This window comes from Chelon labrosus (assembly GCF_963514085.1).
Source record: "Chelon labrosus genome assembly, chromosome: 9".
Lineage (NCBI taxonomy): Eukaryota > Metazoa > Chordata > Actinopteri > Mugiliformes > Mugilidae > Chelon > Chelon labrosus.
Window position 1 is genome coordinate 16174907 of NC_140359.1, and position 18065 is coordinate 16192971.

General features: G+C 40.5%; 3 protein-coding genes across 4 annotated transcripts; 2 read left to right on the forward strand and 1 right to left on the reverse strand.

Annotated features, from left to right (window-relative positions):
* Positions 1–4629: 4629 nt before the first annotated feature.
* Positions 4630–8470, forward strand: sftpbb (surfactant protein Bb). Of its 2 annotated transcripts, XM_084551201.1 has the most exons (12): positions 4630–4776; positions 4949–4998; positions 5234–5329; positions 5594–5716; positions 5807–5938; positions 6053–6133; positions 6239–6422; positions 6509–6660; positions 6954–7034; positions 7559–7675; positions 8084–8158; positions 8241–8470. In XM_084551201.1, the coding sequence occupies exons 1-11, from the start codon at positions 4725–4727 to the stop codon at positions 8126–8128; spliced, it is 1113 nt and encodes a 370-aa protein (XP_084407327.1). In that variant the 5' UTR covers positions 4630–4724; the 3' UTR covers positions 8129–8158; positions 8241–8470. The 2 variants fall into 2 exon arrangements, with proteins under 2 accessions (XP_084407327.1, XP_084407326.1); XM_084551200.1 differs by having other exon boundaries at positions 8084–8470.
* A 111-nt stretch (positions 8471–8581) lies between these two features.
* Positions 8582–13515, reverse strand: usp39 (ubiquitin specific peptidase 39). The gene is made up of 14 exons (XM_084551199.1): positions 13430–13515; positions 13014–13094; positions 12633–12711; positions 12445–12539; positions 12224–12360; positions 11875–12027; positions 11561–11786; positions 11374–11448; positions 11098–11165; positions 9984–10172; positions 9623–9765; positions 9314–9449; positions 9115–9201; positions 8582–8842 (listed from the first exon to the last, which is right to left on the reverse strand). Exons 2-14 carry the CDS (start codon positions 13072–13074, stop codon positions 8789–8791), a joined length of 1503 nt encoding a protein of 500 aa, XP_084407325.1. The 5' UTR covers positions 13075–13094; positions 13430–13515; the 3' UTR covers positions 8582–8788.
* On the forward strand, positions 13473–16995 carry cUnh2orf68 (chromosome Un C2orf68 homolog). The gene is made up of 4 exons (XM_084551202.1): positions 13473–13655; positions 14344–14459; positions 14551–14696; positions 14775–16995. Exons 1-4 carry the CDS (start codon positions 13546–13548, stop codon positions 14895–14897), a joined length of 495 nt encoding a protein of 164 aa, XP_084407328.1. The 5' UTR covers positions 13473–13545; the 3' UTR covers positions 14898–16995.
* Positions 16996–18065: the final 1070 nt, after the last annotated feature.

Here is an 18065-nt window from a genome sequence, read left to right on the forward strand (position 1 = left end):
GTTCTACCAGTACACAGAAAAAAACCTCTGCCTCCTGGGTAAGGCGAAGCTGGAACTGCACATAAGGTTAGCAAGAATCCTTGTGAATATGCAATCCTGTTTTTGCAGTATTATTTAAACAATTATACCATTTAGGAGATGAATTGTCTTTAGTCTTCACCCTGATTTAAGTTCAAATCTGACTAATGGTACCATTAGTGATTTTAGAAGGACATGGAAAGGATGCAGGGAGCAAAGATGTTAGTTAATAATGTCAAGAGCTGATTTCATTGTGTTCATGATGCTTTGGGTGAAATTGTGAAGCAATGCTTCATCCTATGAACTGTTATTTCTTTGTTTTGTTCTTTTTACAGATGCAGTCCAAGCTATTCAACCGTACTGAGTTTCAAGGGTAAATATGAGCTGAGTGGCAGAATCAAACTGATAATGAAACTGTGTCTGTGTATTCATCATTTGACTCCCATTCAACATTTTATATTTATTTGTAGGGGTGACTTGGGAATCTGTTTTGAGGCTATCAAAAAGCAATTACGTTTTAGGGAACTTCATAACACCACTAATTTAGCTTCAACCATGCAAGTTTTCGAACTGAGCAGCAAACATGACAAATGTACAGGAGCTGCCTCAAAACATTTTCATTGCACAAAAAAAGCAGATTCCCAAGTCACCTATGGCCCCAGTAAATCAAGACTGCCATTATATAGTAAAGTTTTAAATTCACAGCACAGAGGCGTACCTTCCAGGAAGAAAGAGCAACATTTTCAGAGGGGAATCACAGCCGAGAAAAATGTTTGTGTTGTTGCCAAGCAAAGACATCATTCTCTGGAGGGAGGAGACTAAGCTGGAACTGCCTGGACCCAATGATCAGCAGCATGTGTGGTGTGAGAAAGTGTGTTCCTGCTGCAGCAACCAATAAACCCGACAGCGCAAGCGGCATGTTGGATCTTCTTTTTAAATGCAAGGCTATATTGAAGATGAAAGCAATTTGACAGTCATTAGACTTTCCAGCAAAGCAATTATCCAATACATATATCAGCCAAAGCCTAGTTCAATAGTCCAGCAGCATCTTTGAGTGATGTAATGGAAAATTCTGCTATTTAATTAAAGACCTTTGTCTTTAATTACTTGCAAACTGATGACCTTTCTTAAAGCTTGTTGGCCATTTCATTATTCACTAACAGCAAACAGCAGAGTGACCATCCCAATCACTGGCTCTGACCGGATTTGTTGGACTTTATTAAACCAAAAGAAAACCAGAAAATATTACTGTGCAGGGTACCTTTACACACGAGATAACATGTGATAACATTTATTAACGGTCATAACATTCATATATCTATAAAGCTATATAGTTTATAAAATTGTATTCACATAACTATGTAAAGTCTCACAGCTAAATGGGGTTGGATAATGCTGATTGCTGAAGATCAGTTTTAAAAATATCCAATAGTTTATTAATACTTCTTAGAATTCAGCATGAAAAACAATGTGATACTATAAATGTATGCAAAGTTACACAATGAATGATTAGCAGAAAGCTTCAAAACAGCCATCAGTGTCATAATTGTGTCGATTTGATAAGGGCAGCTTCTCCGTAAGAGAAGTTATGACAGGAATGTCTTAGTATGTGCACACGCCCCATTCAGCTGAAAAAGCTTTGGCACTCGTGGTTTGTTGATTTTTAAAGTGAAAATTAGAAAATGCAACACGCAGACGTTAAAATGAGCCAAACTTTTACTACTAGTGACTTTAACTGGTCCCTAGTTACATGTTACGGAGTTCAACCTCTTCTGGGTTTTAGCTTCTTGACAGAATACGTGACATCTGTGCTGTACTCATTTGTGGAATCCATTCTCCCTTCTAACCATGAAATATTTCTGTGTTCTCTTCATCAAGTACTCCTCCTTTTAATTCTCCAAACTAATTCAGGTTATTCTGGTTTTAATTTCATTTGTCCAAACCATCTCTGGATTGCCAAAATGTTGCCATGGATACTTGGGGTACTGGCTTTTGTAATAAGATAGAAAATGTGGCTGTTCCATGCAGAGGCGCACCATCAGGACAGGTGAACCAAGCAACTGTTGTGGGGCCCTGTGAATAAAATGACAAAGAGGGCCCTCAGATGACTACTTTTTGGCATATTTTGCAATGACAACCATTAACCTCCTTAAACCTATGATGCCCCTACAGTGCATACAACCCCCCTACAGGCCCATCTACTCTACGACAGATTAAGTCAGTTTGGACTGGAGGGATACCACATATACATATTTTCCCGGGGCCCCCAAGTTCCAAGTATCGGTACTGCTTACCTGCAAACCTTGTTTGTGCAGTGTTGCCGTGCACCAAACATGTGCCAACTAAAAACTCTTTTGCAATCACATTTTGGTTTTATAATAAATTGAAACCAGGAACTGTTTCATTTTCTTGTTACTGGATTCACCTGCAATGTTACTGCTCTAAATTTAAATTGAAATGTCAACAATTTAATCCCGGTATACTTTGTTAGTAAAGTAAAAATTTAATAGTGTTTTACTGTACTGATAGTGGGCGTAACAGTGGCGAGGTGGTTAGCACTGATGACTCACAGCAGGACAGCGGTTCGAATCCATGGGCCGGCTGGGCCTTTCTGTGTGGAGTTTGCATGTTCTCCCTGTGTCTGCATGGGTTCTCTCCGGGTACTCCATCTTCCTCCCACTGTCCTAAGACATGCTCATTAGGTTAATTGGTGATTCTAAATTTGCTGTAGGTGTGAGTGTGAATGGTTGTCTGTCTCTCTGTGTTGGCCCTGCCATGGACTGGTGACCTGTCCAGGGTGTACCCCACCTCTCGCCCGATGACAGCTGGGATAGGCTCCAGCAGACCCCCACGACCCTTAACAGGACTAAGCAGGTATAGAAGATGAATGAATGAATGAACTGATAGCTCAGAGGAAAGAAAACAGTGTTTTCAGCTAATGTGAATTAGCCATTAAGTTTAATACAGAGATGCGTGATTTCGCTTCTCTTCTAATGTTGAAAAGTCATTTGATTTCGGAATAATAAAGTATTTTTTCCACCACACAGTGGCAAGCTACCTGTGGCACCAAAAAGTGGCGCTGATTTGTTTTTCTTTGTTAAATGGCGGCTGACATTTTACTTAAAGCCCAATATCTTGAGGCTCTGTTTTGTTCTCCGAGAAAAGTTAATTTTAAAAAGTTGCACTTTGTTAATAAAGAGACGCGTGGTCACGTTAAGGCTGTATTATTTGTCTTAAAACTTGATTTCACTAGTTCAGACGCTACATTTATACCTGTACCAAAAGGAAGGTTGGTAGCCTATACTTACCAAGGAATACGTTTCAATGTTTAGAAAAAAATGTGGAAAATGTATAAATCTAAAAACGTGTACTACATGTAGCAGTGTTAATTGATTAATTTGTGTCGTTTATTTTTCTATCATACGAGTACTGACAGCTGCAATAATACGCTGGAATTTCTGGGGACAATAAAGTGCCGATCACATTTCAACCGTAACAAATGTAATGCGTGTAACAATTTTTATAGAGCTATTATATTTCATAACTTGTCATTTAATAGCTGCTTCAACCACAGAGTCTTCTAATGACTGACAAAAAGTAAACAGATGGATTCCTTTGTTACTATCATATGCATGATCAGCTATAGAGAAAAGAGAGCTGTGCGTATCTAAAGTGGCTTTCAGACAGTTCACTTTCATCGATGCGCGAACAGAAAGGACATTTTAAAGCATGCAATAGTGTCAGACGCCTGTGGCTATTTATGCTCAACTGCACGGAGTTGTAAGTCCACATGCGTACAAGTTCTTAAGTTCTAGGATACAACAATAAATATGACAAAAACTGGGAATAAATAACGCATACAAAACTCTAGATAACTGTTTCAAATATATGCAGTAGCTATAAAGCACAATTCAGCAGCGTCTTCCTCGCCAGGTTTGCTGAATACACTGAAGTAACAACTGGGATCTATAACAGTAAGTTATATTTTTGTACAAGTGCGCACGGCATTGATCTCCATTGGAAATGCTGCGCAAACTCCAGACTCTAAAAGACGTCAACACCTGATGCTACAGAACCAAAGTTAGAAGTGTTACGAAGGATTCTCAACATTCACGCAAAAGACTATTTATTTCTTAATTTTACTAATAGGCTACAGTAATTGAATTAATTTACCAATTGCAGCCAAACGCTTCTCTCGCAACATGATGTCAGGACGGGGCAAACTCAAGCTTATGCTGCCATCTACTGGACATTTCAGAGGTCTTCGTGAGCTTTTATTTTTTAGATGAGTTGTGTGAAATAGGCCTACTAAGAATTTCAGAAATATTCTTTTTTGTTTGTAGGCTACCTTACCGGACAAAAACAAAAAACAAATAACTCTCAGTGAGGGGGGGTATTTAATGCAAATAGCCCAAATAGACCTATAAGCTAACAAAAACATTACTTACATTTTATCTATTGCTATTTTTGACGCAAATTAAATTGTATTCGGTTGGTATTAAATGAGTAGTTGTTAGTTTATCCAGGTGTAGTCAAAGTGTCGAGATTTACAGTGGGGCTTTTTTTTAATACAGCGCCTGCGCATTAGCCACGCCGCTGCGATAGGGTGACGCGGCTGTACTTCCGGTGCGACGCAAACAACGGTGCTGCTGTTTTTAATAACGCAAATCAGCTGCTCTTCATTTCCTACCCTGCTCCCTGGAATCATGTCAGCATCTGGCTTCGCGCTGGTGATCTTCGCGGTGTCTCTGTGGCCTGGTAAGAACAAAATTTACTGACAACACTATCAATGTCTGCATCAGAGTCTCCTGACTAGTCACCATTAATTCCACCAGTCATGAATCAGGTTGTTATTGTGCGTGTGCTTAAATATTTCCCTTTGTCTGCATCATAACTCATGTCTATTTCTGTATGGGTGTTTTCACTGAAGGAGACGCCAGGGTGGTTGTCGAACCTTTGTCCCTCAGTCAGAAACCTGTGGTAAGCATTTATGGGACTATAATATAAAAATTAAACACACACATAAGATTACTGGCTCTATTTGCATGCAAACTCATAAAAAAAAATACAAAAATATAATCTAAATCATTAGACTGCTGCTTAAGAGTTCTTAAAATCTGCACAAAATATGAGAACAATGACAAGTCTTGCTTTTTGACTGAATAAAAATGTCCTAAAACTGACCAGTTCTCTCCCTGTGGCCCCTCCTGTTCAGACCAGTGTCCTGATTGAAGATGACACACTTACATGCGTACCATGCCAAAAGATCATCCAGCTATCGGCCAACACGATTTCCAGCAGTCACGCTAAGGTAAGAGACTCTCTGTGACTTTCACTTCACTTTTTTGTTGAACTCATTCGGGGGGTTTGCGGGTTTGGTTGAAACTGACAGCCAAGTACAACCTTAAATGAAGGTTTGGGACAATGGATGTCCCTATATCTAAATGTCAGGGCACCTAAATGCAACTTTCATCTGGACTGCTAAGGTTTGTCGGGCTTGGTGAATGGGTTTCTGCAGGAAAACAAATGTTTCCACACAACACACATCCAGCATGTTTGCCACGTTCTTTCACAGGAGACTGTATATGAAGCCCTGCACGATTTGTGCCAACGCCTCCCAGGAGAAAAGGCAACAGAGTGCGAGTCACAGATCAAGTCTTATCTGCCAAAAGTCCTGCAACAAACACCTGCTCACCTGGTGAGTTAGACTTCCATTTAACCTTTTCATAAACCATGGGGAAAACAATTAAGAGATTACTTTTTAATTTAAGAATGTGTGTTTTTGTAGAAACCAGGAGAGGTCTGTGTGGCATTTGGACTTTGTGCTTCCCACAAGGAGGAAGAACTCCAGGAAATTCTCCCTCGTGGCACAGTTAAAGAGACATCCAGCTCTGCACTTGGGTCAGGCACCAAAACCCATGTTAGTATCAGAAAGCAGAAGTGAATTGTAAAAGAAAGTTGAAGTGAAACTTGATTCAATCTGTTTATGTGCTGTATGTGAAAAGCCCTCTTAAAACATTTATCCTGTCTCTAGGAGCAACTCAATCCAGTTTGCACCCTGTGTGTGCTTTTTATCAAGAAGCTGGAGACTCTGTTGCCCACAAATATGACCGAGGTGAATCTTTTTATCACTACTTTACATTGATACAGATACATATCCCCTTACTGTCAAGCCTATTGTGTCAATACCACCATCTTCTCCTTCTTCTGGCCCCTGCAGGATGCTTTAAAGAAGCTCATGGGCGAGGTCTGCAATCTGATACCTAAAAGCTACAAGGACCGATGTGATGATTTTGTGGACAAATATGGCGTACAGATCGTCGAATTCCTTTTATCTTCCGCTGCTCCTCACACGATTTGCACTCTTTTGCACCTCTGTTTGTTCAAGGAGCAGCTTGGACCAGGTTAGTCACATTTGTTATGAATAAATTTGGTCATGACTTGTTTACAGGGCTAGCCCTGACCCTCAACACTTCCTCACTGTCACCAGAGTTCCCAGAGCTAGTCGCGCCCTCGGACTGCGAGTCCTGCCGCACGCTGGCTATGCTGAGCCGACTGCACCTGGGTCTCAACGCCACTCAGCCTCAGACTTCTGCTTTCCTGCAGTCTGTGTGCGTGCATCACCCAAAGGCCATCCCCAAGGTCTGACTCTCAGCTCCTACACTGAAGACTTTTACCTAACATGCTTCACAACATTAAATACTTCAAGTCAGTCAATATAATTTGTCAGTACCCAACCTGTCTTGGTATTGTAGTTACTTGGCAGATTATACTGCAACTAATTACCTTACAAATCACTTTGTATTATTGTATGTATGTTTATATAATAGCTATCCATTTTATTGCTTATAGTTTTCAGTAAAGTGACTTAAGCAGTTTTAATCAGGTACATTTTCCATGAAAAAAAAACAAAAACCTGTTAACTCTCTTTTCAGTGTGAATCTTTCACCACAATCTATGGCTCGCAGCTGCAGAAGGTTTTGGGAAACCAGATGGATGTTCCACCCGCCTGTGAGGTAAAAATAAGCTAAAGTAGTATCATGCTTTGGAAACTTAAAGGGGAACTACCGTTTTTTACAACCTGGACCTTATTTCTGGCATATAATACGATTGTTTACTCACCCATATAACTTTGGTGTCATTTTTAGTCCTTCGGAAGATATGTAGCTCCAGCGGGGAATAGCACTAGCGTACGATAACAAAATATTGTGAAATGAAATGAACGAGTTTCGCGGCAGATAATGCGTTATTTAGAGGCTGTGTTTCGGTGCCCCAATCACTGCCACTATATGGATATACGCAGCGCTCTGCTGGAGCTAAATATCTTCCGACCGACTCTAAATGACACCAAATTTATATGAGTGAGTAAACGATCGTATTTTATGCTACAAATAAGGTCCAGGTTGTAAAACATAGTTCCCCTTTAAGAAAAAAACAACATCTGAGAATCGACTACGCTAAAAAGAGCTCCATTCCATGCAGCACCAGTCATGAACCGTGGCTCACATGTTCAGGATATTTTGTCCCATCCGTCCTACAGAGAGCTGATCTGTGCGCTGCCTCGAAGAAGCAGCAGGTGGAGCCGCTGGGAAAGAATCGTTGTACTTGGGGACCAAGCTACTGGTGCAAAGACATTGAAACCGCTCAGAAGTGTGGGGTAGGTGAAATTCATTATTTCTGACAGTTGTTGGATGATAAAACGAACTAACAGGTCAGTCCCATGATCAGAAAATTGCAGCCCAAAACATGCATCCTGTTATTTCCCTTAAAGAAAAATTCAAATAAAAAATGAGTAGTGGCTAAATCACTCCATCCCTAGAGGGCTTGAGTTACCCATGGTGTTAGTTTCTTAATAAAGACTAACTACTCAGGATTAGTTTCACTGTTAAGTTCTTCAGTGAATAAGTAATACCAAATTTACAGAAGATCTGAGTATAGTCAGTTGTTCCAGTTTACAGGTCACAGAATTAAGGTTGAAATCGGATTAGAGTATAAAAACAATTTATGACATACCATAGAGTTTTTAGTACCGTGACTCATTACAGTTTCTGTTCCTAATTTGCAGAATCAAGCCTTCTGTGAGAAATACATGTGGAACAAGAATGAGTGAAGAACCCTGTGAAACTCCAGCTCTGAAACGGTGTGCACTTGTTGACTTAATTGTATTACACTGGTACAACAGTTAATTCCTTTATAAATGTAATGCACTGATTTTTTTTTAGCAAACTGGAGTTTGCATGACTGAGGCTGGGATCACTTTCGTTCTGCTGGGATAAACAGTTTTGTGAACAGTGTTATTTTATGTATTACTATAGCTATGTGATTACGAATGTAGAAACATATGTCAAGTGAATGCCACAATAATGAGTTCACTGAATACACTGCAGACAATTTGTACAACTGGCAGCTCAACATACAGTAACTGCACATTTGCTTCTACTGTTCTCTTATTGCTCTTTTGATGATAAATTCCTGCCGCAAATGACTGTACAAATAAAAATCCCAAATTTAAATTGAGTCAGATGTGTGTCGTTTAAATTTAACATACAAACAGAGACACGTGTCCTGGAGAAGGTTTATTTAGAAACTTCCAAATAGTAAAAAGATAAAACTGTGAAAAACAAAGACACAAAGACCTTTACATTTAATTGTTTTTTTTGTGGTTGTTAATAACGTCCTGCTGTTCTTGATTTTGTTTTTTTCAATCCGTTAAATACCCAGCCCGTTGTCAAAATCTTGACAAAACTTCTGGCCATTCACACTGAGGAACTTACTCCCCCATGTGGTTGTTTGTGTCATCGTCACTCTGTTGTCTCTTCCAGATCTGTTTGGAAAAAAGACAAAAACATAACTGGTAAATCTCGGACCCCTTCTCATGTTCAAAGCCATATTTACTTTACAATTAAAAGTGAAGTTTGTCAATGCATCATTATTCAATCCTCTGCAACGTTATTACAACGGCAAGAATTATAAATGTATAAAAATCCCTAAATTCCGATGTAAGAAGATGGTAACTGCTGCACAAAATATTAGTCTTTAAAAAATAATGCTTTGTGAATGTTGTGCAGAAAAGTACGGCACAGAATGAATCCTTGCCTGGATGTAAGCCTCCGACAGTGTGATCATCTGTGGGAGAATGTCGATCACCTGCAGGTCCTGCATCTCGTACCACTTCCCAGTACCCTGATCAAACAAAGGGGCACGTTACGGTTTAAGACAAGCTACATTCACACGACACTGGTTTAAGTTTACTTCTTTTTATTCTTTTTTTTTTTCCCTTCTGCCGGCTACTTACATGATGCAGAACATGTATTCTGTACGCTCCCTCAGTAGGTTTCCCATCATGCACTACGTTTGCAACAAGGTCATAAGTCGTGTTCTTCTCCGTAACTTGAGCTTCTTCTGTCAAGTACTCACGAAGGTCTACATTCCTGTTGAAGTGAATATAAAGTGACAAAATTGCCATGTCCATTCTTATACTCAGAACAAAATGCACACGTACACCAATTAACGTAACAAAACCATAAATAACATCATTAATTACTCCCAATCAACTTGCATGAAGGCTACACACATTGTCTTACAGAATAGGAACGGCACTTACGTGATAGGGAAGTTGACAATGGTGGGGTTCTTTTCCACAAAGAAGTTGTTCTTGGTGAATCTTTTGATGCAAAAGATGAGGTACGGAGGCAGTTTGGTCAACTGGAACCTTTTGAGAAAATTCTCTTTGTAGGTTTTGTATTCCTGAATATAAATGAGACCGGAAAGCGCAGCGGTACATTGTCACTGTTAAGTTATTAATAGTAAATAGTGTAAATCTTAAATCTAAATAACAATGTTGCGGAGATTGGACACTTTGTTTTAAGTTTGACTGTATGTGAAAATGGTACAGTACAGTCTGTGCCCCGTAGTAATAATAACCACATTTAGATATTAACAGCGTGGTGTGAATGAATCGGTACCTTCTCTGTGTTGCCATTGAACTTGCCCAGGATGTTAAAGAGAGGGACCTGTGGAATGATAAGCTGCTCTTTCTCATCCTTGTACAGTGGAGCTGTTGGGAGGTCAAGCGTCAGAAACAGGAAGGTGGACTCGGACATCTGCTCCTGGTACTCCTCTGTCACGAGCAAAGCCTCTTTTTCTTCTGGTGGCTGGAAATATTTGAAAAACATAAACATAAGGGAATCTTTCAACATAAACAGAACACATAATAAATCATAGACTGACTGTAAAGTCGAGTAATGTTTGACAAACCCATTAAAACCAAGCTTATTTAATTAATTATGTTAAATAATGTGGGGGCAAAATCAGCTTTGGTTCAAATATGGGACAAAATAAAGGCTTGATTATGCTTCCGCGTAGTGATCACGCAATGGTCACGCAATGGCCACGCAGTTGCTTGGACGCAGTCGTGAGACCGTGATGGTTCTGCGTGGGGTTTACGTGTCGAAATGCATGCCACACCGGTAGAGGGCGCTATGATTTTTTGTGACCGACCGACCGACACTCTTGTGACGTATCTCGCCTCGTATAGTTATTTACCTTCCGGCTTCTGTCGTAGTCGCAGTGTACGATGGACACCGAGACAGAGAGACTGGCGTTGGAGCTCCAAATTATTCAAGCAGAGGAAGAAATACTTCTATTGCAAATTAGGGCACGACAAAGGAGACAATGATGTTTATGAGTGGAAACCGGAAAAGCGGTCTCCAGCGGATGTAGTTAGCGGACCAATCACAGCCAATGCCGCTGCGTTGCTGCTGCGTTGCTGCTGCGTTGCTGTTGCGTCGCCTCGACGCGCGTCGAGGATTTTTGGGAGGTGCGCGTCTGGCCCTTGCGTAGGACGCACGGGGGTCCGCAAGGACGTAATAGGTCCGTAATAGGTCCGTACGCCCCCTCGCGCTGTGTCAATGCGGAAGCATAATTTGGGCTTAAGTCACTTCCAAATATAAAGAAGCTTTTTAAAACTGCCATCTACAAAACACCTTGGTCAAATAATGTAACAATTATTCATTTTTAAAGCCAAGATATATTTCATACTCTTAATGAATGATTTTAAAACATAAGCAGGAAACTCACTAAATCTGGGTGAGGAAGTTTCTTTGAGAATATCCGCATGGAGCCTTGAAATGCTTTTGTGATGATTGCTATGAGGGCAACAAGAGAAAAAAGGACAGAGGTTCACAGGCATTTTGATTAAAATCAATACATTTTAAATTATACTCAACCTTAAGAGAAAAAAAAAAGAAAAATCAATATAATTTAACATTTCTGCAGTTAGTCTGCTTTAATATCACAGTTAATAGCTTTATTTGTATATATCATAACCTAACACCTATTTATTCTTCCACTTACATGGCTTTTTCTTTGTGCCTCCAAGAGCACCATGCAGAGCGTTCAAGAACCACGTCATGAAGTCCACAGCATCCCCTGCAGAACAGAAATAAATGAATTAGCACCATAAATCAGGCTCCAAAGAGCAGCACATCTTAAAAGCCTACTTCGTGCCTGTAAGTATAATTTAGATAATCCAGGGTATCACCTTGCTTGGTAATTTGGAAGTTCTTCTTGCTGCACAGCACCACAGCCTGCAGCATCTCATGTGGAGACACGTGAGCCTTGAAGTTTCGCGGATTCCAAAGCTTGCGCATCAGTTCTCCGAACCTCTGCACCAAAAGAAACATGATGTCTCCCGGTGGCCTGCGGATCTCTCTGTAGTTTTCCTCCTCCAGGAAGTAGTTTCGTAAAGGTGGAACATTGGAAAAGGCCTGAGAGGAGGAGGCGAATGTGGAATGGTTGGTATTATTTGAAATAATTATCCAAAAGTCAAGATAAGATATAGTTATTCTGTTATACCTGTAACACCACATTTGCATAGTCATTGGCTTTGATGTTGTTGAGCCCTACGATGCCTGGCAGGTAGGTCGTACCATCGTAGGCTCGGTACAGTTTACCCTGCTTGTCCAATCCTGCAATGTGCTGCTTGGTGAAAGTTGGCTTCAACACGTACTGTAGAAAAAGAAGATGCAACAAATTAGTGTACTGTGTTATAACTGATAATGTAAAACATGGTCAATTTGGCATACTCATTTATACGCCATGCATAACTACGACAAAAGCAGTAAACTAAGTTTGGTTTAATATATTAATATAATAATATGAATTCCATGTTAACTACACACATTTATTTCATGACTTTACTTACTGTTATGTCTTCTAGTGACGAGTCAATGATCTCATAGTTGTCTGGCAGACAGTAAAACTTGAGTGTGTGCAGATTGAGGAACACATGATGTGTAAACTGAACACTGTGAGTGTACGCGTGAGACTTCAGACCTCTACCTACATGAAACAAGGAAACATGAAATCAGTCAAAGTAGAACAAGGTGTTTGATCCCAGGTCAACACGTCAGGTCATCTACATACCTTGAAAGTATTTTCCACATATAAGACAGGCATAGACATTGATGTGGGAGAGAGAGATGGAGCAGAGTTTCTCAAAGTCGAAGTCCAACACACTCCTGAAAAATCAAGAGACACACAAGAAATTAGTTGTGTATGATAGGGCTAACTAGCATTTAGCACTGTTATTAGCTATGAACATGAACTCTTGCCTGTTAATGGTGTCAAGATAAGGACAGTGGCGGCTTCTTCGGTCTTCTGCTGCACGTCCTCGTCCTACTTTGGTTTCCACTGCAACGTGAAGTGAGCCATAACAAACACAGTCAAACAAATTGTGGACAATTGTTTACGTAAACTAGCTAAACATGCTAGCTAACCTAGCCTATACGTTGTAGAAGGATGTTGGTTTTCATACACGGGGTGTTTTGGAAGAGCGGTGCAGTTGTTTTAACGACACTGTCGTGGTACTACCTGTCCCGCCTGCGTTGACTGGACCGACTCGGTAACAAATTCAAACGCACCAGCGGCTAATGTAGCTATATAGCTACAAGCTAATCAAACGCAAGACAAACGTTAGAAGAAAGTACACCTACCTTCGTCTTCATTGTCGTCATCGTCCAATTCGATCTCTCTTTCTCGCTTCAAAGAAACCATCTCAACGCTTAGCTTGCAGCCTTAATGTCAAAACAACGTAGAAGACACAACTTTGAGTCAGTTGGAAGAGATGAATGGGTCAAACACCGTGCACATCGAAACTCGCGGTGGTTGGACGCCGGAGCTAGCAAAGTGGCCCACTAAGACGTAACCCGGAGTTTGAAACCGAAGATAAACTACATGCGTGCTTAGCAGGATATCATTATTAAACCACAGTTTAATATATTGAACGGGTTTGCGTTGTTTGGGCATTTCTGTTTATGTATATTTTATAAACTTTCATTATGAAGCTTTGTTTTTTTCGATCCCATTGATTTTTAAACTCCGCGAGAGTTACAATTGGACAACAACTTACCGTTAGCTAGCTATAGCTATGTAGCTTTTTGTCAGTAGACAGTACTCTGATTGAGACTTGTTGCAGTCATTGGTCGGCTTATAAGCATACTTCTCGTATTGGAACTTCTTGTTGAAATGGATATTTTAGGAGACGACGCAGAGCATGAGCTGAAATACAAACGTGCGGGTCGCTTGGATATGAGCCACGGCTTCCTGCACCATATCCGGAGAAACCAGATTGCTCGGTGAGTTGCTCTACTACCGTTAGCTAATGCTAGCAAGATATATACGAGCTAGTTCAAAACATCCAGGCACAACAGAAAGAGTTGTTACCTCTTTGTATTATGTAAAAGTAAATGTGGCAGGAACGGAAGGGCCTGTAGGATGGGCAATGATTAAAACACACTTTTAAAACGAAAATATAAGGACTTGTCTCACAGGCCTTTTGGTTATCTTTGGTTTAGGTTATTGTTGGCAAAACAACACAACTGCTTATTGTGAAAAAAGAAAATACACAGGTTTGTTTGAATTTTGTCATGGGATGAATTATAGTGACAATTGAAGGGATGTAGCGTGACATGACAAGAAGCAGAGATAATGTACACTTCTAAATTTAGCCAGATATGTCCTGTGTTTTTGTTACCTCCTCTGGTTGGTGGGGTGTATCAGGTTTTCGGGGTGTGTAGTGTACGACCTGGAGACAAGACCTTTCCTTCTCACCACTGACAAAGCGTAGCTATATAAAGTATAACCAAATAGTGTTTCTGTTTTTGAAATGCATTTCAGTGAATCAAACGTCTAGGAATATAAATAATTACTTTTACACCACATTTCCTAGCGAAGAACAGAGCTGGTGTGAGTTTATGAATTTGACAAGCATGTGTCATATATTTTCCAAACAATAACAAAAGATCTGTTTCCTGTATTTTCAAGAGACGACTATGACAAAGAAGTGAAGCAAGCAAAAGAGCTTCAGCGGCGGAGGCACACCACAACCCCCCGAAAACCCCGTCGACCCGACATCCAAGTGTACCATCCTCGACAGAGACGTAAGATTGACGTGCTTCTTTTCTAGGTTTCTGCTGAGGACTGGAGCGCCGCTAGAATAAATAAACGTGTGTGTGTGCTCATTTCTTTCAGATGGATCGGAGCCAGGGGCCGGTGCTGACGCTGAAGAGTGGAATGAGAGTGGGTCAAGCACAGAGACGGAGACCCATGGGACTGAACTGTTCTGGCTCGACTATCAGGCGGACTCTGGCACCATTACATCCTTCCTTGTGCACAAGGTTCATGCGCACTCTTTTGTCTAATGTTGGTGGGTCTTTGATCTTTGCCTTGGTTTTAATTGTTTTCTGTTTCTTTAGGGGGATAAGCCGGAAAAGGTTGTAGAATGTGTTGCAGAGAAGAACATCCTGGATTCAGCCATGAGGGCAGCTCTGGAAGCTCGAATCCGAAGGGAAATTGACAAGAGACGAGACAAACGCTGAAGGACGTTCTCAGGCTGTGATTATGATATGACAGGGGGCTACAGATAAAGAGGAGCGCTGCTTCATTTGCAGTTCTGTGCTCCTTCATAGCGTTGATGTTGTGAAGTGTTCAGGGCGTAATGAGGATTCTGGGAACATGTGCAGCGGAGATCTAACGTGATGACACAGAGTCATCTAAAGGTGAAGAAACAGCACTGATCACAGACAGTATGGCTGCGTGGCGACTGGGATTTTTGTTTATTAGTTTTTATTTGAACTGTTACGTCATACCTCACTTCACATTACTGGGGACTTGGGGTACACTTTCAACTTGACTGGACCTGTTAAATTCTGTTGTTGGTCTCTTAACAATGAACGCTACAGTGCAAGACTTTAACATGTCAATGAACATGCAAGCTAAACGACATCAGGTTAATGTCTGTACACCTGATACTGGAATTTTAAAACCTGGTGTCTGTAGTGGCGTACCCATGCCGGTGGACCATTACTGATAGAACACGGAGTTACTAATGTAACCGAGGTTCTATGAATTCACCATCTCTCGTCATCGGGAAGATATAGAACCAAGGAGCCGTCCAAGAAAAGTTTCTGATGCTCTAAGTTAAAAAGAAATTTGAGAACCAGAGCACGGTATACAGTCCATACCACTGGGAGAGTGCATGCCGGCAGTGTTTGTGCTACTCTCACCGCCAGATGGGACACGGTGACAAATGTTCTGAACTATAGTTTTAAAACCAGGTTAGGCAGAAAACCTGTAACTGCAAACAAAACCTGACAGAACTATCCATGTGAATTATTGTCATTACCTATGTTCAACATAGACACTCCTGATCTGTTTTTATAGTAAACAGCTAAAAGTCTGTCTCAGTTTCTTTGGGTTTCTTTACAGTGTAGGCAGTTGTTGCCAATACTGAATTAGAAGTTTTTCGAGCCAGGCTTTCGACCACTCGAGCGATTATGCATGCTCATCTGCCTTTGTACATTAACTGTGATCAGACACGGATCTCAGACACCTTGGATTACAACATGCAGAAAGGTTATTTTTGAATCTTTGCCCAGTGACACAAAAAATGGCCGCCTATCCCAGCTTTAAATTAATAAGGACCCAGGAAACCTTTCTCCTCCACAAAACATTGTTCTTGTGTTTACAAAGATCTCATTTTTATAAACAACTTTTAAACATTTTGGTGAACATCAGTCTGTCTGCAATGTCATGTTTAGAAATGTAAAAAAAAAAAAAAGAATGTCTTGTTTGATATTGATTTGTAGAGTTTTGTAGATGTAGCAGCAGTAGTAGTGTTGTGTTGGTGACTGTGTATCATCGTTTTAAATGTTCTAATTTATTTTTGGGTCGTTGAGAGACATTTATTTTTTATATTGTAATGTTTTTTGAGGACGCAACTTTTTACATATAAAAAGACATTAACATAGAAGCCATTTATTGTGTCTGGATGTGCGCATGTGAAACTGAACAGCCATAAAATATGTTTTTTTTATTATTATTATATTGGTGTCGCGTACATTTTGTAAGCGAGGAAGAATAACAGCTCAACACACAGGAAAGTCCAAGGTGCTTCACATCTTGTCTTCAGCAGATGGCAGTATTCGTCAGTCTTATGACTCTTTAGGTTTGGCTGTTTCACTTTCCACGTGCCTCAACAGCCATTTTCTACCAATTCTTTTTGGGTATAACATGCTGACTATACAGTGTTGTTTCCATACAAGGGACATTTTAATTTGAGTTTAATATGTCAGTTTGTACTCCACAGTTCTTTCTCATTTACTTTACAGCTATCCGATAGACACATAATCCTCTAAGAACTATATATCTAAACTTTTGTATACGACAAATGATACTGAGTGCAGCTCAAAAAAGTTGCTGTCTATAGTCAGAAGCCAGGATGAAGTCTCGCATACAGGCCCAGTTCAGTGTGACAGTTTTGAGACTTGGATCATGTAGCCAGTAAGTACAAATACAACGCAGGTTTAGATTTTATTTGTCAAATTAATTGTTTGCATGACAAAGCAAAAATGCATCTCGTGACTGAAAAATGCATTCATGAGAGTCTTTCGGGTAATTACGGTCTTGCATAACATATTTTGCTGTTGTTGCTCAACCATTCAACCTGAAACACTTGTAAAGTTAGTGACAAGTAGATAGTGACTGAACTCCCTCCAGTCAAATTCTCATGACCTCTCAACTCGGTGCTGATTCCTGCTACAAAAACACTGCAAGCAACAGGATGTCTGCCGTTTGATAACACACAAAGACTGGTGAACTTTCAAACAGATTAAATGGTGGAATTAGTTTGTTTTTTTCGGTCCATGTGCATTAAAAAAGTGGAAGCAGAATTTTCCACTACCATCCCCCAGTTGTGAAAAAAAGAAAAGACTGTTGATTTGGCATTTGGACAGACATTCTGTTGATCCACACTACAATAAGAGATTAAGACATTGTTTTCATTAATGCACGAAAATATGCTAACTTCATCCTTTGAGCACATGGCGGGCCAAGTATGCACAGTGTTATGCAAAGACTTGTCAAAAAGGAGTGCGCTCTGCGAAGCCATTGGTGGAACGGAGTCACTCCCCTCCAGAGTATCAACGCCCTTCCACCGGCTCACTCTTCCTTCCTCCATTCAGCATGTGACTGAACTTATGAGAGAGGGGGACCCATTCACATGCCTCCCACTCTGCCGTTCCCCAGATTATCTCAGATTTCACAGATTTTCAATGGGCTGAAACATGACCCAATCACAAATCTCACCTTCGCACCTTCCCCTCCATCAGTGCAGCCTCCTAGTAGCAAATTATGTAACTCAAACCTATAGAATTTAGGCTGGGTTGGGCACGATGATAGAGTTTAATAGCAACTGAGATGCGGTTTTGGCAGAATGAATACTGTAGGCACAATTGCGTAACTGTGGAGCTGACAATGACACAGGTTGATTGAAAGGTGCATTCGAAATCTGCTTTTGACATCGTCTGTCATCAACGCTTAATGATGAGGTGTTACTTTACAGCACAGCTAGAGCACATGATGCATTCTCTGTAAAGAAACTCATAACCACTGGCTGAAAATGCTTAACAAATGTGTGTTTTCCCCTCCGCTGTGTCCTTTATACCGATATGTAAAGTACTACAAAAAAGTTTCTTTCGACTTGACAC